The sequence below is a fragment of the Sinocyclocheilus anshuiensis genome, unplaced genomic scaffold, assembly GCF_001515605.1.
Source record: "Sinocyclocheilus anshuiensis isolate Anshui unplaced genomic scaffold, SAMN03320099.WGS_v1.1 scaffold134, whole genome shotgun sequence".
Taxonomy (NCBI): Eukaryota; Metazoa; Chordata; class Actinopteri; order Cypriniformes; family Cyprinidae; genus Sinocyclocheilus; species Sinocyclocheilus anshuiensis.
This window is the reverse complement of record NW_015546024.1, coordinates 95948-116867: the sequence shown is the minus strand read 5'-3', so window position 1 is coordinate 116867 and position 20920 is coordinate 95948. Positions and strand designations below refer to the sequence as shown.

General features: G+C 36.5%; 3 protein-coding genes and 1 long non-coding RNA gene across 4 annotated transcripts; 3 read left to right on the top strand and 1 right to left on the bottom strand.

Annotated features, from left to right (window-relative positions):
* The first annotated feature begins 726 nt into the window (after positions 1–726).
* LOC107698626 (tumor protein p53-inducible nuclear protein 1-like) lies at positions 727–4922 on the top strand. The gene is made up of 4 exons (XM_016499682.1): positions 727–843; positions 2451–2610; positions 3310–3445; positions 4220–4922. Exons 2-4 carry the CDS (start codon positions 2481–2483, stop codon positions 4443–4445), a joined length of 492 nt encoding a protein of 163 aa, XP_016355168.1. The 5' UTR covers positions 727–843; positions 2451–2480; the 3' UTR covers positions 4446–4922.
* A 300-nt stretch (positions 4923–5222) lies between these two features.
* LOC107698625 (uncharacterized) lies at positions 5223–14673 on the top strand. The gene is made up of 3 exons (XR_001635366.1): positions 5223–5404; positions 7116–7118; positions 14658–14673. It is a non-coding gene; the product is annotated as an uncharacterized LOC107698625 (long non-coding RNA).
* Positions 5488–8306, bottom strand: LOC107698624 (uncharacterized protein F13E9.13, mitochondrial-like). The gene is given in 5 exon segments (XM_016499681.1): positions 5488–5715; positions 7580–7707; positions 7841–7967; positions 7970–7990; positions 8083–8306. Coding segments are annotated over 5 exon segments (627 nt in total). The 5' UTR covers positions 8243–8306; the 3' UTR covers positions 5488–5524.
* LOC107698623 (G1/S-specific cyclin-E1-like) lies at positions 9223–13779 on the top strand. Its single transcript, XM_016499680.1, has 9 exons — positions 9223–9592; positions 10071–10124; positions 10268–10355; positions 10448–10510; positions 11406–11569; positions 11879–12014; positions 13073–13219; positions 13395–13490; positions 13590–13779. Exons 2-9 carry the CDS (start codon positions 10108–10110, stop codon positions 13740–13742), a joined length of 864 nt encoding a protein of 287 aa, XP_016355166.1. The 5' UTR covers positions 9223–9592; positions 10071–10107; the 3' UTR covers positions 13743–13779.
* Positions 14674–20920: the final 6247 nt, after the last annotated feature.

Here is a 20920-nt window from a genome sequence, read left to right as displayed (position 1 = left end):
ATTCATAAATCAACATCCTCTTTGATCCTGGAGCAGCATTTCATTAGATTTGAGGAGTTTGCAGTTTACAGAAGAATTTACAGAAGTTTACAGTTAATATCAATTTCAGACTATAACCAACGCAGTGCCTAAGCTCCAAGTGAACAAACCACAGATAACAGCCATCACATCACATTTGGACCACTCCTCTTTTGCATAGATCTCCAGGTTCTTGAGAAGGGTTCACAGAGTCTGACAGCTGTGAATTTTCATTAGCCTTTACTCCAGTTTTCAGTCACATGATCCCTCAAAAATCATTGTAATTAAGCTGATTTATTATCAATGCTGGATAACCATGAACATCTCATATCATGATTATTTTGAGCAAAATTATCACGTTAGGATTAATATCACAGTATTGTTAAAATGTTCTCAATATTTAAAAAGTATAATTCTGATGTAATTTAATAGAGCCCTTTGAAAAGGCTTTGTCTTGAACGTTTCTTTATCTAGTTATTACTATAGCTGTCCTTGTTATCTGTATCAGAAGTTGCTTTTGTAGGACTGTCATGTTTATCAAAAAGCAAATACACTTATCCGTCGTGTTTGTCAGTCTTGTCAACAAATGAACCATTTGGAGCGCCATAAACAACAACATCCGCATGTGCGAATACCACTGGCGCCCCGCCTCGTGGGCGGAGCCTGTCGACGTCAGGTCGAGTACAGTCAAGAACAAGGAGGAGGAGCCTCGGGTACATAAACAAGTCCAGACTGTACACCGACGGCAGCGACTGCGACACAATTAAGATAAAGCAGAGGCATTTTAGGCTGAAAAAAAAAACTACTTTTCTGACAGCTAACAAGGTGGGCAAACCTTAAACGTTGTTTTACCGCATCTTTCTGACATTTCTTTGCAGTTTAAAGTAACCTGTGAATGTGTTGTTTTCTCGAGAAAACTGCGCTGATCTGTACAGTTAAATTAAGCTGACTGTTTTGTAATTAAACACTCAACTGTGTTTAAACACGCAATAATGAATAAAGAAAAGAAAAAGCTCAAGAGTAGATGTCAATAGTTATCAATGTCGAAATGAAAGGAGGCCTGTCACGATCTCCAGCTGGAGTGCCTATGAACTCCACCAGAGGGCACTACATCTCTGACTCTTGCCACTCTACCCCAGACTACATTTCCCATAATCCTTTGCCGGACTGAAAAAAAAACTACTTTTCTGACAGCTAACAAGGTGGGCAAACCTTAAACGTTGTTTTACCGCATCTTTCTGACATTTCTTTGCAGTTTAAAGTAACCTGTGAATGTGTTGTTTTCTCGAGAAAACTGCGCTGATCTGTACAGTTAAATTAAGCTGACTGTTTTGTAATTAAACACTCAACTGTGTTTAAACACTTTTTTATTAAAATTCTGAAGGACAAGATAGACAAAAGCAGCTAGTCTTATTTTGTTGTTCATTAATGCCTGTAGTTTCTTCGATAATCCGCGTATGTTATTATTGTCGTGTTTATGGCAGTTATTTCAGTAGCAATGAAGAAATGTAGGCTACAGTCAGCGCTTGACTGTAAACAAGTTGCTTTACATGGCCAGGGCTACAGCTGATCACTCCTTCCTGTCCCTCTTACTGACGTGTATTGGAGATAATTTTAGGGTATTAATTATAAACACAACAGTGTTTAGTTTTTGATTGATGATAAAAACGAAACATCGTAAACGAGTGTAAAAACAATTACTACAAAAATAACAGTAAATGAACCAGGATTCTCTTTGTTTGGAAAGAGTTTAAAAATCGAGAGTTGAGGAAAAGGCAAACAGATGTCTTCATCACCAATATTTCAAATACATTTTAATTGTATTTAAAAGGGTCTTACAAAGTGCATATTTGTGCAATGTTACGCTGGTTTCAGTCATCTGATGTAATGTGTACAAATAAGTTATCTTTGTAAGGAGAATGGTATTCTGTGTCTGAAGTTTTGTGTCTGTACACTGGGCTCATAGAATTCAGTTTCCAAAATACTTCCTAGTTTTTGCCTTTAGCAGAGTAGGATGACATGCCTGCACATATCTGATCCTGTACAGGAGTATTGATGATCTGATTCTGATTCATATATGAATTTACTCTAAAACCAAGTTAAATTTAGAAAGAGATTCCAGACAATCTGTGGAAGGGAACAGCATGTCCAGGTCAACCAGCTGATATGTGCCAAGTGCATTAGCTGTACCAGGCCAGCAGAAAATGACCTTACATTTAATAGTTCGTAAAGCTGTCTAGCTGTCTACAGTGTCTGATGTGACACCTGAAACATTTTGCACGTTACTTTCCATCAACAAGTTTAACAACAGAAAGAAACACTTGCATGCAAAATATGCTCATATCTTACTAAAGGGAAAATATTGCTTTGGGGCTCGACTCCACTAGAGGGCAACATAACTCTTTATTGATTTTATTTTATTTTTTTAACAGATAAGCAGTCTGACAAAGCCATACCAGAAAATGATCAGTAGAATACTTGCACAGCTGGTGGGAAGAGAAGAGAAAGACAGTGATAATGCAGAAGAAACTGATAACTGTGCGAACCTCCTCGAGTTTGATGAAGGAGAATGGGTTATTATAAAAATACATGGTGAGTTATTTTGGTTATAATTTTCAATTATTGATCAAATGTGACTGATTTTTACACTACAATCATCCTTAGGTTTATTGATGTAAATATGAATCAAATCGTATCAGGCTTAAAGTGTGAGTGTCATTACCTTCATTTCTAGCCTCTGTGTATGTTATAGTGGAAATATAAAGGAAACCAGGGCAGTTCACTAGACAAATGAAGGTCAATTTTCACCATTAAATAACATGTTTTTAAAAATCATAGTAACTGTGATGTACAATAGTGACATATTGTAATACATTACATAAATGTGTAACATTTAAAAATATGTGACAAAAATGTGCTGGTGGAAAAAAAAAAAAACCTTGTGCTGAGCAGTTAAAAACAACCTTCTTGTCTGAATGTATCCTAGTGTGGTTTTATTGCATTCACTTATCTAACACTTGTTTATCTCTAGTCTAAAACTTAAAACAGTTATCGTCCTTGTGGCAAACACCCGCTTGACAACTAGCCCCAGTATCCCTCATATTGTATAGCTTACTCATTGGGCCTGTAAAAGAAAGAGGGAAAAGATTGTCCCATGAATTCAAGCGTCAACGCTGCTCTGACATCCTTTATTGGAACTGGACCTGAATTTGTGTTACCAGACGAATTTCTCTCAGTACCACCGACCTAAGTAATGTTGTTGAACTGAAGTAATTTATGCTTCCTGTGCAGAGAATCTGTCACTTGGTTCCGCTGACACAAACATTCTTGAGAACCTGTTGATCGAGCACCCCAGCATGTCTGTATACCAGATGAGGCCTGATCAGGAAGACCTTGGCTCAGATGAAGAAACAGAGGACAAGGCTAGGTACATTTAAGAACAATTAGCCACTATCATTTGTAGTACTCATTTCTAGAGCCAATATTCATTATTTAAACAACTTAAATGACATGTTATATGTTTAATATACACTATGCTGTTAAAATATTTGGGGTCAGTAAGATTTTTTTTTTTTTATATTTTTGAAAGAAGTCTCATGCTCACCAAGGTTGCATTTGATTAAAAATACAGTAAAACAGTAATTTTATTACATATTACAATAAAAAACTTTTCTATTTAAAAATATATATTTTCAAATGTAATTTATTCCTGTGTTGGCAAAGCTGCACTTCCAGCAGCCGTTACTCCAGTCTTCAGCGTCTTTTAAATTATAAATAATAATACAAATAATAAATTTCTTATTATTAATTTTGAAAACAGGTTTGCTTAATATAGGCAGTTGTGCTTAACATTTTTTGTGGAAACTGATTTTCATTATTATTATTAATAGAAAGGCTAAAAGAACAGCACTTATTTGAAATATTTGTCTTCACGTTCACTTTTGATTTAACGCATCCTTACTGAATAAAATTATTGATTTATTTTAAAAACGTAATCCTTAAATCTTACTGGCCCCTGGTCTGTGGGTTGAAAGTTGCATTCCATATGGGGCACATTTATGGCTCCAGGCATAAGCACGGCAGTCATACCCAAATAAAATGAAGAGAACAAGTCCATTGATTTCACACTGATATGTAACCTATATTTCCATGTTGTAACCGTGGTTATGTTGGCTTGTGATTTGTCAATCTACCCCTTTAGGCCTGTGCCAATCAGACGTCACGTTTCTTGGCGGTTAGCTGCATGGGGCAGCCCTTTGCCCTGCAGCACCATTCTGCTCTCAGTGCAGTGTGCCAGAGCCTATGAGCACAGAAAACTGAACCGTGGTGCCCTCAACAGGCAAAACCTCGCAAGAACACACTACTCACCTTCAGAGCGCCGCTATGGCTACTTCAAACAGCCCACTCAGCGCCTGTACAACTATTGAGAAAAATCAATTGCATCTGAAACCACTGAACAACCTGGCTTGTGATATATGAATAGTCGTTTTTAGGGGGTAAAAACAAATCATGCCATGAAACCATTCCCCTGTGAGACCAGTATGGATTAAGAAAAACGTTTTGTTAAATGCAGTGTGGTATTATCTTAAGGAGAAAGTCTCTCTGATAGTCTGACACTGATATAACTCTGAAAAGCATGTGTTACAAAATTGCAAGTGAGTTGCATTTTAATAGTCTAGGATTTGAACGTTTTTAAACAGTGTAATGATGTTTGTGTGCATCTATTTTAGCTTAGCTGTGACTGGTGCATGAATATTAACTGAAAGAAAAAAAAACATTCAGTTTTGAAGCCTACAATAAATTGAAGACTGTACTGTACAAAGCAATGCATTTTTTACATCAAATATGTGACCCTGGACCACAAAACCAGTCATAAGGGTCAATTTTTCGAAATTGAGATTTATACACCATCTGAAAGCTGAATAAATACGCTAGGATAATAATTGTTAGGATATGACAATATTTGGTTGAGATACAACTATTTGAATGAGGGGGCAAAAAAATCTAAATATTGAGAAAATCTCCTTTAAAGTTGTCCAAATGAAGTTCTTAGCAATGCATATTACTAATCAAAAATTAAGTTTTATATATTTACAGTAGGAAATTTACAAAATATCTTCATGGAACATGATCTTTAATTAATATCCTAATGATTTTTGACAAAAAAGAAAAATCAATAATTTTGACCCATACAATGTATTTTTGGCTATTGCTACAAATATACCCAAGCGACTTAAGACTGGTTTTGTGGTCCAGGGTCACATATTAAGGTGATATCTTAATGTTACTCACATGACAAAGCGTTATGCTGTGATTTACTGCCAGTGATTCATATTGTTCAATTGTTCAAATGTTTTGACTTTGTATATTTAAATGCCTTTTTGGTGTTGCTTTATTTTTTATCTTCAAGAATATATTTGATAAAACCTTTTAAAAGTGAAAAATAAATATTTTATCTTCACATTGCTCATACTTATTTTTTCTTTTACAATTTGAATTACAACAGTTACTCCTTAAGTTCATGTATCTTCCCCATGAACCTCTTGACTCTCTCAGCATCCACACCATTTGCCCAGTAACCTCCTTTCTTGAAATGGGAGCCAATGATCATGGTGCTTGCTTGAAGGTAGTGCTCCACATTATCATGGGTTACACCAGAGCCGATGAGAACAGGGATCCGTACAGACTGGGTAACCTCTGTCACACAAATAGGGCTCAGAAAAAGGGGCAGCAAAACATGTGTGAGTACATATCTCTGCTACATGCATGCATAAAAAATACAAAAACATGTTGTTCCTTCATTGTAATGAGGATTCTGGCAGGCTGTGGCTCATCCTCCATCTGACAGCTTCCCCAGTCCAATGGATCAAAACTAAGGGAGGCAATAGGCACAAGTCCAAAGTAGGCAGCAGGGCAGTGGCAGACTAGGCTGGGCCTGGTTTCCATGCCTATGTTTACAGCCTTCCATGATCACCGGCCATCTGGAAGTGGGATTTAAAATAGCTGGCAGTGCTGATGTCTATGTTAGCCCATGCAAGGCCACTGGTTTTGAGGGAAGGGGGCAGTAGACTGTGCGGCATCATTTCTGCCCAAAGGACACCACTGTTTTTAAGGACTTAAACACGTAGCTGTTGGGCTCCATTAGAAGCGGATTAACCTCTAAATTAGCAGATTAATCTCTGAATGGGACTGAACAATGAGAGTGTGTCACAAAGGTGCATTAGTGTTAAAGCTGTACAGCTTTGCTCACCAGGGATGCATTTATTTGATAAATAATAGTGATATTGTGAAATCATGAACAATTTAACATAACTGTTTTCTATTTTAATGTATTTTACAGTTATTAATTCCTGTGATGGCAAAGCTGAATTTTCAGCAGCTATTACTCCAATCTTCAGTGTCACATGATCCTCTAGAAATTATTCGAATACTCATGAAAAAAAAAAATCTCATCAATGTTGAAAGAAATTGTGCTGCTTAACATTTTGTGCAAACAGTGATATATATATTTTTTTTTTTTTTTCAGGATTCTTGGATTAATAGAAAGTTCAAAAGAACTCTTATCAATACTGTATGAATGTAAAAGTCTTTACTGACATTTTTGTATAAAAGTATTAATAAATGTATTAATTTTCTATTAAAAAAAAAGTTAAAAAGCAGTGTTGGAGTGTAAAGGGACATAGAACAGCAAAAGGCTAAAGTCCTGTTAAGTCAGGCATCATGCTGGTCACATGAAAGCCCTCGAAAATTGTTTGTGCATGTATGGCACTATACACATGTTGTTTACCATATATCCAATAGGTCAAACAGCATCCTGTCTTTTGCAGGCCACTGTTCATTCAATTTTTCTGTTTAATAAACTGATCACTATAAGATACCCTGACAAATGATGTTTGCATCAGTAAATTTCTAGGTAGAAATAGGGCTAGTTTGATTTCATTTTGTGAGATGTTATGAAGCTGCAGAAAAATGTCAGGATGAAATATGAGATAGGATGAGCTGTACTGTAGTGAAGTGAAGTGACGTGTTGCCAAATATGGAGTCTCATTCTCAGAATTTGTGCAAGGGCACCTCAATCGTGGTATTGAAGGTGGAAGAGAGTGCTGGTCATTCACTCCCCACACCTACAATCCCTGCCGGTACCGAGACTTGAACCTGCGATCTTTGGGTCTTAAGTCCAACTCTCTAACTATTAGGCCACGACTAATTTCGGAAAGATCATGTGACATGAAGACTGGAGTAATGACTGCTGAAAATTCAGCTTTGCCATCAAGGGAAAAAAAAAAAACATTTTAAAATAAATTAAAACATAAATATATTTAAAATTGTAATAATATTGCATAATATTACTATTTTACTGTGTTTTTGACCAAATAAGTGCAGCCTTGGTGAGCATAATAAACTTCTTAAAAAAATACAAATCTAACCAACTTTTAAATGCTACATAGAATAGTATAAGAGGACATATTGGATAGCATCACATCTTAATTTACTTAATGATACATTGAAGACATAGAATGTAATGTAAAAATACAGTCACATTAAAGAGAATCAGACTCACCCCTCAGTTCCTCTGGATCAGCCTGTGCTCCAGTGGCACTTCCTGTGACGATGACTCCATCAGAGAGGAAGAACTCAGCTGCTTGGGCCGTCTCAGCTATGCTCACATCTGAAGTTAGGGCATGAGCACTGTAATGTCCATTTTCAAATATAACTCATGTGATCATGTGACACAATAACAGAAACCGCCACACTGTGTTGTGCCTCTTTTAGAGCTCTGTGGCCAGCCAGTTGTGTGTAATGTAATCGGATCTGATCATACCTGTGCTTCTTCTTGATGTCTGTAAAGATCTGAAGATGCTCTGCTCCAATGTGTCTGTGGTAGCGCAGCAGCTCACCAGCACAAGCATTTAACAGGCCTTCATCTGCAACATGTGAGGACACAAACCCTCTGCACGGATAAAATCCAGCCCTGTGCATACGTTAATATACATTAAACATCTTGTCAGAGAATAATTCAGTTTTAAATGGCATCCATGATGGCTTGTACAGTCATGCAAAGACCTGAGGCCAGGGCAACAGCCAACGCTGAATGGTTTGCAGCTGAGAGAATCTGAACACCAAGCGGCCAAGATGGATAAAGGCCCCTGACGGCTGCACACACAGCTGTCATGGATGCACACACTTCTGGACCCACCTCAAGGGTGTAAGGAATATCATGCATGTTTTCAATGATCAGCCCATCCTGTCATAGACACAATTGTCTGAAATTAGCAATCACACTTTGAACAAACTGACCAGAAACACAACTGACAAAAGTAAAAAATCTAATACATAAAAGACTGTTTTGGTGTAATTTAAAGACTTTTCTGACTCGTTTCCAACAATCTGTTCTTTTAAACAGTTCGTTTCAAATAACCGGTTGAAAAATTCTTACTAGACGCTCCAACAAATCCATTTTCGTTACATTAATAAAGTTGTTTATTGTCATTTCATGTTCAGTCCTAGTTCATGTTCACACCAAGAACGATAAATACGATAACGATAAGAACGATAATGTTCTGTTTATTATAAGCGCTGCTTTATTTGCTGAAGTTCAAAGTGGGTCTTATAGGCGTGAATCATGCCTATGACATTTGATTTTAAGCGTCCGAAAAGACTGAAAAACGTCAGTTCTTCAGTGAACAAAACCCAGATTTGTGTTTTGATGGTCATGTGACCGGTCAAAGGTTATATACTGATAGAAAGTGTGGATCTAATGACAACTAAGATGCATTAAATCCTCTACACGAACACGTAAAAGATACACATTTGATAATATATTTAAAACGCCGCTGTATATTGTAGTATATAGTGTATTTCTAAGGGGGCGCCAGTCAATACAGTGAAACTGATTTGCCTGCGTAACACAACAGCAGCAACTGGACCAAAAAAAAGCGCTATAGCACCTTGACAACTCTTGACATCTCAAACGGCCAACCCAGCACAGCCACAACATTGCATTTTATATATCACTGACATAGCAGCGTGATATAGTCCAACTTTTTAACCCAAACACTCGGATTGTTTACTTCTTGAGCCTGCTAGCCATGTGCTCGACGTACTTCCGCTACCGCAATCCCGCCTCCCGCGTGACGTCACCAAACACACGCCTCATTTTGCCGGCAAAATGTTCATGTTTTCTAAACTTTGTTTTATTGACATTAAATATTTGAAGTATAACGTGGGGATCTCGCGTGCTCGCTCCGTGCTGGTGTCACTCCCCCAGCGGCACCGATCGCAGGGCTTCGCTTCGCTGCCGTTATAGCAAAGCGGGGATTTTAAATGACCCGCGTTGACGGCCCCATTTAACCACTGCTGGCGGGTTATAAGACAAGGCGCAAAATTACTGGCGCCAGCTCAGATCGAGCGGACTGCGGAACACATCACAGCTTAGCCATATGCTGCCTGCTTACAGAGTATTGGAGCAGTTTTGCTAAATAATGCCTTGTGTAACACCATCCTAACTTTTGCATTCGAGGACATCCGTGGACATCCGTGGAGAGAAGGCATTTTCAGAGAGCATCACAATAAGGTACGTGCATTGCACAATCGCGAGGTTATTGTTAAAGATCGTGAAAAGTAGCATTACACATGTCAAATGCATTAAAAAGGTTCGGGGAAGCAAATTTGGGAATGTCGGATTGCAGAGACTTTGGTTTCTTACTTTAAGCTGCTGAAAGAGCGGGTTCAATGAAATGAGGAATCATGATTGGCTCGGCCATTTTCTGACTCCCTCGGGTAGAGCAAAGCAAAGGTGTAGTTTTAATAAAAACGGAAGAAACATGGGCATGCACTGGGGTTGCTTTAAAAATATAGACTGTGAAGTGCATATATCTGTGGTTTTGAAGCGATCGGTTGCGTTTTTGGTGTAGTTTTGACCTCTTGAACATTGTGCCCAGCTCTACTTCCCCGCGCCCAAAGCGCTTTGTGAAGACGTACATGAGGAAGGGGGGTTGGGATTAAACGCCACAAATCGGACATTTTTATAAAGTAACACTTTTATATTTTAGGCTCTCCACACTCAAGAAGGTCACACGCGAGGATATCATGCCAAGCAAGAAAGTGTAAGTTCGGTTTCGTCTCTTTTTAAGGCAGTTTTGACCATCGGTGTGCATTGAAAAGTTGCAGCAGCGAGTTAGCCCAGTTAGTCTCTTACACAGAGTTTCAGGCCAATGTGGAAATGTAATCGTATCACTTTTCGATGCAGGCTACGAACAGAGCAGTTTAACACTACAGATGAAGCTCCTAAAACTATTTCATTGCGTCCCAGGAAGAGAAAAGCAGACGTGGCTATTGTAAGGAAACGTTTTTTTTTTTTATTATTTCTTCTACTAAAAACTCAGATGAGAGATTTAAGTCTCTGACTGTTTTGTTTTTGAATTCACAGCATTTACAAGATCCAGATGAAGAGATCACAGAGATGACAAGAAAGAAACCATGTGCATCCCAGGTATGGATGAGTCATGACTGGTGTGTGTGTGTGTGTGTGTGTGTGTGTGTGTGTATCCATAGGCCTCACAAGGCATGGCATATCAGTGACCTTAAACTAATTTCCATTTTTAGTTTAGTCTCTTATGTAGATCGCAAAGTGATTTAATAATGACACTTATGGCCTAAAATGTACTGAAATTATTCAACTATTTGTGGTAAATGTATACATGGATGTTTAACCTAATATTAAGGCCATAACAATGTTTTGAACAACGTCTTTTTTTGGGAGGAGCAATGCAGAGTTATTTAAAGGAATTAAATGGATTTAAGAGAATAAAGGAAGAAAATTTTAGTCGGTTAAATAAATATTTAAATTTAAAAATGTGCACTCGTTTACTGATATTAGTGATAAATTACATGAATCGCAAACCTATATTTTCAAAAACATGAAATTTGATAGGAACTTGAGTAGTTTGCATCAATGGATATTTTATTAGCATTTCTATTGTAAAACTGATAAATGTTTAGCTACTTGCATCTTAACAATCTTTCACTGTTAATAACTGAAGTGTCGCACTGGATATAAATTCTGATAGTCTGCAGAGGCAGACCAGTTTAAAATGTAGCTTTTGTCAACAAACAGAGCCGCATCAAGTTTATCAAATGTCTATGTTGGTTACAGCCCTGTATAATAATTATCTTTGCAGCCTATGCCACCTTTGTATTGTGAGTGATTAGGGTTAATGTCATGGCTTGAGCTTACATGGTAAGCTGTTTTGTGTCATGGAAGGTCCTTTTCAAAAAGCCTTTGAAGCCTCTCCTAGTTGCAGAGGGCGAGCTGTTGTATTTGTTTATATCCGTTAGAGCACTTACCTTTTATTTTTGTTCTTCTATCATCTTGTCCTCTTGTTCAGGCCTGCTGGAATCCCGACACAGGTTACACAAGCCCATGCAGGCGGATCCCCACACCTGATGAAGTTGAGGAACCGGTTGCTGTCGGCAGCGTGGGATTCGCACAGTATGCCTCAGAAAACATTTTCTTCACTCCCACACGCTCTACCCCTCTGCCGGCCCTCTGGTGAGATATTTATGGCTTCTCAAACTTTTAACTACCTTAGGTTGACATGTATAAATATTTGCCAGTAGAATATCTTTTCTGACAAGACAAGAATCTGTGATGCAGTGTTGATGACTCTCATTTGATATGCATGGTTTTACATGCAAAAGTTAACTTTCTAGAGAACTGTCAACATATCAAAGCACTGATTTTAAGCCCAAAACATTTGGAATTTTATTTATTGATTTAGACGATATGTTGTTTTTGGTCCTCCATGTCAATGCGTGAATCAGTTGTGTTTTCAACTTTAAATTTTGTAATTTCACATAGCTGGGCAAGCAAAGATGACGTGTGGAACAACCTGCTTAGAAAAGACAAACTCTACCTGCGAGATACACATGTTATGGAGAGACATCCAAATCTTCAACCCAATATGAGAGCGATTCTGCTGGATTGGCTAATGGAGGTTTGCAATCGTTGTTTAAACATTCACACGTCTTAATCTAATCTCATTAAGAGGGGTGGGGACTAAACCTCATTCTTGACTAAACATCAGATTGTTTACAAAACCTGAGAACTTGGGGAACAGCCTTTTTTTTAAAATTAAAAACTAACTACAAGTACAGCCCAAAGGAAACTTCAGTTTTGACACGCACGCTCCGAGATTGTTTACAAAACCTGAGAACTTGGGGAACAGCCTTTTTTTTTAAATTAAAAACTAACTACAAGTACAGCCCAAAGGAAACTTCAGTTTTGACACGCACGCTCCATCCGTTTGGTGGCATGCCTGATCAGCACGTGTGGACAAGAACATTTCAACCTTGTCCAGTGTTTGTGCTGTCCAGAAACTGACTAAAAAATCTTTGTATGTTTAAAGTTGTGTGTGTATCTTAACCCCCACACAAGTGCTTGTTGGCACGGCTGTCTTTTGTTGTCACCGTCTGTAGTAGTGTGTTGTTTTTCTGTCATCCATTTATATTCAAGAATAAAATATTGCGTTATTAGAAACATGTACTATGCCAATGATGAAATTTGTCACAATAGGGGTTTAATGGTACATGTATTCATACTGAAATCCTGTGAGATGCATTTCACATGGCTTGCCCTCCTATCAGAAGTGTCTTGCATTTGAGACCCGTTTTCCTCAACGCATGACTTGCATCGTACCATTGTATCTTTATTGGTAAATGTTAGAAATTCACACAAGTATTTTCATTATGCATAAAGGCTGGTTCCGACAACAAGCTAGGCCCTGCTAAATTTCCCAAACTTCACTGAACAAAAGCGTCATACTGCACAATAATTCTGACCAAAATGTTTTGGTAAAATATTTTGCATTCAAAAGTGGAAGCACTTCAATTCTCTTCTCATTTACAACATCAAAAACTGCAGTACAAAGAATGTGCCGCATACCCTAGCATAGACCTAAATGTTGAAGTTTTCTGGAAATGGATGGTTTTATTTTTATGAGAACCGAAATGTTGTATGGTGATTTGACACTCATTGGCATCCACTGTTTTTCAGGTTTGTGAGGTGTACAAGTTACACAGAGAAACGTTTTACTTGGGTCAGGATTACTTTGATCGTTTCATGGCCACTCAAGAAAATGTTCTCAAAACAACACTACAGCTTATAGGCATCTCCTGTCTCTTCATCAGTGCCAAAATGGAGGTAAGTTTTACTTGTAGATGCCTTTTTATTTCAGCCTGAACATTTGAGAGGGATTGTAATATCCTTTTAGTGTAATTTGCATTTTAAGAACTGGTTTATGAAAATTGCAGCATTTGTCAGAATGTTGTGAACTTGAAATGTAAGTTGTTGGTTTTTTTTTTTTCTTTTTCCAAAGGAAATTTACCCTCCTAAGGTGCATCAGTTTGCTTATATTACTGATGGGGCCTGCACAGAGGATGACATTCTTAGCATGGAAATTATCATCATGAAGGTATATTATCTTCATATCATCATTTAATCTGTTTTGTGCCTAAACCTGTAGCTTGTATGATGTATTGGACTACACTCTACACCATTTGTTGTTATTCAGGAGTTGAATTGGAGTTTGAGTCCTTTAACCCCAGTGGCTTGGCTCAACATCTACATGCAGATGGCCTATCTAAAGGAGACTGCTGAAGTTCTCATGGCCCAGTACCCACAGGCTACATTTGTGCAGATTGCAGAAGTAAGACGGCACAATTAATCACATTAAAATCTCAATATGGTGTGTGACTATATTTACCGCAAAAGGCTGTGATTCATTTAAAGTTATACTCTGCACATGTTGTGTCCCTCAATGTGAAGGCCTGAAACGGTTCTGTTTTCCAATACACACACTCGTGTTTTACATGAGGCTACTGATTTTTGCTTTTTCGAAGCTACTCTCCGTATATGAATGCACCTTACAAAGCCAATCTCTGGAGCTGCGCTGAAAATGTGCTTTTAAAGGCCTAGTCCACCCAAAAAAATCATGTCATTCCAAAACTATACATTGACTGTACAACAAAGTATGACTGACTGACTTGTGTGGAACATGAAAGATTTTTTGAGAAATGTCTTAGTGTCCATACAATGGATGCCACAGACTTGGGTTACTTGTGTGGAAAATTATATTCATCATACAGTGTTGAAATGACATGAGGGTGAGGAAATGATGACTCAATTCTCATTTTTGGGCGAACTGTCCTTTTTTACAACATAACTTTTTTAAATAAATTAACTCCGGACATATTTCAGTACAAGTTACTGTTACTTTACCAGAGCTGGAATGAGGAACATATTTAAAACTTGTGAAATACACACTGAAATTCCAAAGTCTTTTGTTAGTTTTTCTCTAGGGATGCACCGAAATGAAAATTCTTGGCCAAAACCAAACAAAATGAAACACTGGGCCGAATACTGAACACGGTTTTTCGAGTTTTTTTCCCCCATGTATTTAGCTATTTTTTTTCACAATGTGCTTTTTTCAAAATGTGCTTTTTACTGTTTTGTCTTGGTTTTCAAAGAAAAAAATCAATTACAAAACAACAATTTAAAATGATCGAACACTGAACATTTTTAACATTCTAGCAGACTTTATACCAACAAAGCACAATTTAACTTAAAATTAATAAGTTAGTAAAATAATTATTTTTTTTGGGCCATCAGACCCCCTTCTTGAATCAGGCATGTATTTTTTACTGTACAAATAAAAGCAGCCTTGCTGAGCAGAAGAGCCTTTTTTTAAAACATTAGAAAATATTACAGATCCCAATTTGAACACCGTGTGAATGTTGTAATAAATGTAAAAAAACAGTAAAATTACAATGCTAACATTTATGAATGTTGGAGTTCTTGCTTTTTCTCAACTTTTATTTTGGCGGAAATGCACAGGAAGATCTCAATGCTTCTTTTTATTTACAGCAGATTTTTAAATGAGTCATTACGAATACGTCGCACGTATTGCATTGTCACGTGCCTTGTAAAAAAAAGCCCTCTGCTTGCAGTCTGAGAACGAGTGTTACAGAGACCCAGAACATGATCCACTAGATGTCAGTGTGATGCTTCGTCTGTCACGATCAGAAGGCTGGACTTGAGGTCTGTGAGCTCCTCAACAGCTGCTGCTGAGACCAGGGTAATTCATTACATAGCACACTGACGATCGCTCTGCTGCCTTGGTCTGGCAGTGTTTGGGTGTTGGAATCTGCTTAAGGCAATTTTGGCTTTGGCTTTATTATTTTGGTTATTGAAAATGGCAAACTGCTGAATATGCTTTGTATTATTTCAATGCAACATTACATGCATACATTGTTTCAATACATTATTCTAAAACATTGAGCATTATGTATCATACAATGTAGACCAAGGTAATTACAAAAACCTCATGTTTTGTGGCAGATTAAGCAGTTGATAACAAAAGGGTGTTGGAGATGAGGTACATGAAAGTGCTCAACCTGCACAACTGATCACCTGGTCAACTCCTAGCAGCTTTGTGGCCACCATGCTAAGCTCTTAACCTTACTGAGGTTGACAGTGAATGGAGTCCCACATCGCTGTTCTGTATTTAACAATGTGGCAGCAGGATGGCTACCATGCAGTCTCTTAAAAGAGCTGTATGGAGGTCAATGTTAAAGAGGAGGAGGGGGCTTCCCCCAGCAGACGGACCCTGGGGGCCCTCAGGCAGGCAACAGCGCAACAGCTGTTATGTGCTCAATGGCCCCTTTTGTTCTCTCCGCACAGATGCTGGTGGCAGCAGCAGCAGGTGCCCATTGGATGATCTCCCAGCCACCACTGCCAAAAGTCACACCTAGTCGGAGCTCTGTGTCCCCTGTCTGCCGCTAATATTCATAATGCCATGAAATACTGCGACATGATCGAATCAAGAGCTCTGAGAACTGGTTTCAATGCTGATCGTATTGTTTTACGGTTTGATTTGTTTAGGATGAAGAATGTTTTGAAGCAATTTTGTCCTCAAGAAGAAGCTGGTGTGTGTTTAATTTTGGATTTAGGAGAAAGAAATATGTCGAAATCTGTCTTTTTCAGAGCAGATTTATAATCTCAGTTGGCTGTGATGACATTATTAAAACAGATCAGAATTAAAAAAAAAATATTGTGTATGGAAATTCGGACCCTATGAAATCACAAAGCACTGAACACTAAAATTTTACAGTCATTCGTATAACAGATAAATTGAAATACTGAAGAAAAAAAAACTATAATAAAACCTGGCATTTTTTAATTATTCATTGACTTTTGTAATCTATTTTAAATTATTTAAAAAATCTACATGTATTTTAAATAAATACATTTTTTTAAATAATGAATTTTAAATAAAAAAAGTTTTTTTATTGTGCCCATTTGGAAATTTTGACTCCATGTTACCACGAAAAAAAACTCAACACTAATATTTTCAGTCATTCATACCATAAATAAATGCATTTAGTCATATGTGTTATCAAAGGCAACGTCAACTTTATTGTCATTATTAGCACACTGCATGGATACTAGGTTTAAATAAATAAACATTTCCTTAATGAAAACAACAGTGACACATTGTAGTAAAAAGTTATATACATATTATTCACTTAGTACTTACAGATCAACCATATCCATCCCACTACTGCTACACTTCACTTATTTATGTGCAATACTGTATATATTGTATTCACTTAATAATAATAGTAACTACAGGCCTATATATTACTTATACATATATACTGTATATATCACTTAGTCTGTCTAAAATGTCTGTGTTTAAGATTTTAGTCAACAGTCTGTAAGCCACTCCATGCAGTAGTGCAGCAGACACAAGAACGAGTTTCTTTTCAGACAAACGGGGTCAGCTTTCCAGTCCTTGAGTGAATTGCTTGTTTGTAATTGTTAATTGAGTAGTTCAGGTGCTGTCAGGGTTGAAATGTATAATCAGCCTACATGCATTCATGAGTTTGTGTTGTATTGTTCTGTCTCCTGTACCACATGGGGTGGGGGGTAAATTGTTTTAGATAATTCATTTAGATGACTCAGTTTTAGGCAAAATAAACGTGCTTTTCTCGGGTTGTTAGCGAGCCATCTTCATCAAAAGCCCCCTATGGTTCATAGAGGTAGCGGGGGCTAAAAAGCTATATTCACACACAACTTTTCTTCAGTTCAAATGAGAAAATTCAATCTCCAACTAATGGGGTAGAAGTGATTGTGTCTTCAATTTTAATACAATATTGTTATAATAAAAGGAAGAAAAAAAACATGATTAAGTGGGTGTCTTTATAGTTTGCAGTAAAAAAAAAACATGATTAAGTGGGTCTCTTTATAGTTTGCAGTACAGTCTAATAATCTTTATCACCCAAAAATATTTTTTTTTATTTTCAAAATCAGAGTTATATTATTATTAATATATTATTATAATATATATTATTATATGTAGTACAAGATAATAAAACAAACATAATACATGCTTATTCAAATTTACCAGCAGTGTAATCCCACTTGCCAGTCAAAAATTGTTTTTAAATAGATTGTAAAATAAAAATGTATACTTTATTGTCCCCATATGGATTTTGGTTTGGACTCCATGTTGCTACAAAGACATTGAACACTAATATTTACAGCCATTCATACAATAAATATTTTGAGAGAAAAAAAAACACTTTTAAGTGCATTTTTTAAATTATATATATATATATTAAAGGCGATTTTCTCAATATTTAGATTTTTTTGCACCCTCAGATTCCAGATGTTCAAATAATTGTATCTCGGCCAAGTACTATCCTAACAAACCATACACCAACGAAAAGCATATTTATTCAGCTTTCAGATGATGTATAAATCTCAATTTCAGAAAATTGACCCTTATGACTGGTTTTGTGGTCTAGGGTCACACACACACACACACACACACACATATATATATACTGTCATTTGTATATTAATATATTTTCTGAATTATTGTTGTAATTCTTGTTTAGAACCAAGACCTTATTCTGTGTAAAACAACAAAAAGGCCTACATGCAGTAAACAAGGAACAGGCAGAGGCTAATGCTAAGGATAGTTGATTAAAAAAAAAAAAAAATCCTTTTATTGATGTTCTTTGCATTCTTGGCTACAAAATAACTTTCTCAACACCTCAGTCTCAATGCGTCCTCACTTATTAATAACAATATACTGTTTAAAAGAAAAATATCAATTTACGTTTCACCACTCTTATGACAAGATCTGTGTCCTGTGAGCTGTCAAACGCAACTGTCACGGAAGCTTTCCCGCCTAACCACGTGGCAGCAACTGTTTACACACGTGACTCGCCGAGTGGCGCCCACCTCGTCGTCATCAACAAAAGTCCAGATGGGCGTGGTTTGAGCGCAAATCAGCGTGTCCTGCGCAGAATGTGCAGCTGGACGAGATTTTAGCGGGTTGTTTAAATTTATCAGGTCAGTTTCCACCATCCATCCAGGGGCGGTTCTAGGGGGGGGGCAGTGCCTCCCTGCCAACAAGCTTGCCCCCCCCCCTAAATTTGGAATCATATCACACCAAACAATTTTGGGTGAAATGCGCAGTTTGTCCTGTAAACTATGCATATAAAAAAAGAAAAACATCTCCAGCAGCTAAATTCAAATCTGCGTTCGCTGGCTGGCACAGAGCCAGAGACACACAAGTTTTTAAAGCACTGCGCATTATAACCAATCCCATAAAATTATGTTGAGTTTATGAATACAAAGACCAATCAGAGGCGTTCAGATGAGTCACCACCCCCCCCCCCCAGTTACTGTGGTCTAGAACCGCCCCTGCATCCATTGTCATCAAATGATATTTATGTACAGTGACGTTTTGGTACAGTGACACACCCATGGGTAAGTCCACTTAAAAAGCATTCAATATTTTTTCATTTTTATTTTTCCCTTCAGATTTTATGTAACCATGTAGACAAACATATTACAAACATTTAGGCAAATTTAGACGGAAGTAAAACTGTAATTTAGCAATTTACCTGCATTGACCTATTCAATCATGTTTGTGATTATAAGCAGGATTAAGCACATTTCATAATTTGATAAGTGGCTCCCATGAGCATCTCAATAGTTTTGCGAGGTCTCTCTCACTGGAAGTTGAATTGGAATTTGGAATCAAAATCTTTAGTCTTCTTTATGCACCAAGAGTTGTAACACTCCAAAGAGAAAGGAAAAATTTAAATCACATCATATTACCCCTTTAATATGATTAATATATCAGTTATAAATGTAAGTAAACTCAGTGTCTTAATGAAATAAATCTATTTAACTTTGTGGTTGTTTAATCTAAAGAACTCAAATCACCTAGGCTATTTATACATGCATGCAACACATAATACACAACTTAGATTAAAATATATATATATATATATAAAGTTAGGGAGTGTCTCAAAAGTGCAAAATCTACAATAAACTTGGTTAAATATGTGCTATATATTTATATATTTTTATGAAAACACTCAAACATGATCCTTTTACATGTGTAGTTTATGATAGCAAATAGATTAACTATAGATTAAAACGATTTTTAGGTTTTATATGGTTAATATATCTGTTATAAATATGTAAGTAAACTGAATATTTTAATGAAATAAATATATTTATCTTTGTGGTTGTTTTATCTAAAGAGCTCAAATCACCTACAATGCATTTATACATACATGTAACATATAATACACAACTTAGATTTATATATATATATATATATATATATATATTGTATTTTGCATTTGTTATGAATTTTTGAAATTTTAAAATCTATATAACTTCTTGGTCACGTGACCTGATGATGTCACACCTGTAATATCTTCATACAATCCTGACACACAGCATACCTTCAAAATACATTGGATAAAGAACTGTATCAATTAGCCCTCATCTATATGGAATCTGACCCCTAATGTTATTTTTTCCAAGCAAGGTGGTTTAAGTTTCTTATTAAAGTGTAATTCTAGCATTATGAAAATCCCTATCAAACTGTCCCTTTTTGTAGGCAGATGTTATATAGCTTGGTCCCTCATTTTTAAACACAATTTTACACCTCACTTTTATCTAATCTGGAATAATAAGAATCTACTGCATAAACACAAATCTCTTTTCTTTGATAACTGGTTTAAAAAAGGTATTATGTCTCAACTTTTCAATCAAAATGGTACATCTGTAATGGATAAGCATAACATTCCTGTTAGTTCAAAAGAGTTTGCAGTTGTTGCTGATACAGTGCCACATGAGCTCTTCTGCTTTTTAGAGATCTTTCTTTTCCAAGCTCTCTAAAAAAAAAAAAAAAAAAACAATAAGAAAATTAGAGTTTTGTTTCAGGAGTCTGTTTCTGTGCCTTATGTAATTTCTTACTGGAATGGTTTTGTAAGTGATATTCCCTGGAAGAAAGTTACCTCACAAATATCTGATAACTAACAAAAAGAGAGAAATTAAGTTGATTCATAGATTTTATCCAGATAAGTGCTCTCTTAAAAGACTTGATATTAAGACCAACTGTTTTGAGAACCCTGAAACCTCTTTACATTTATTTTGGAATTGCTCTTGTACACTGACATTTTGTTGTGACATTCTTGATTTTATCAAATGATACGCGAATCCTCATTTTGAATTTACGTTTAGAAATGTAATTTTTGGTTTTCATGATTGTGAAAAGGAAAGTGATATTTACTTCATACACCTTATCTTCCTGTTGGCTAAATATCATATTATATCATAAATGTAAATTTTCTACATGCAATCCGCTTTTTTTTTTTTTTTAGATATAAACCTGAAATGAAAATGGGTTTTGAATCTACTGAGTTCTCTACAAACATAAAAGCAATAACAACAATGGCTTTGTTGAAGGACTTGGTACTTCATCTGGACTGAAGGACCCTGGATTGTTATTATTGTTGTCCTGACACA

What these genes read in the sequence shown, in the direction of transcription:
- LOC107698626 (XM_016499682.1), top strand. Translation starts at nt 2,481, where the DNA reads ATGATCAGTAGAATACTTGCACAGCTGGTGGGAAGAGAAGAGAAAGAC. An exon ending in GGTTATTATAAAAATACATG is followed by an intron (nt 2,611 to 3,309) that starts GTGAGTTATTTT and finishes CTTCCTGTGCAG; the next exon opens with AGAATCTGTCACTTGGTTCC. An exon ending in GAAACAGAGGACAAGGCTAG is followed by an intron (nt 3,446 to 4,219) that starts GTACATTTAAGA and finishes CTACCCCTTTAG; the next exon opens with GCCTGTGCCAATCAGACGTC.
- LOC107698623 (XM_016499680.1), top strand. An exon ending in ACCCCTCTGCCGGCCCTCTG is followed by an intron (nt 11,570 to 11,878) that starts GTGAGATATTTA and finishes AATTTCACATAG; the next exon opens with CTGGGCAAGCAAAGATGACG. An exon ending in TCATCAGTGCCAAAATGGAG is followed by an intron (nt 13,220 to 13,394) that starts GTAAGTTTTACT and finishes CTTTTTCCAAAG; the next exon opens with GAAATTTACCCTCCTAAGGT.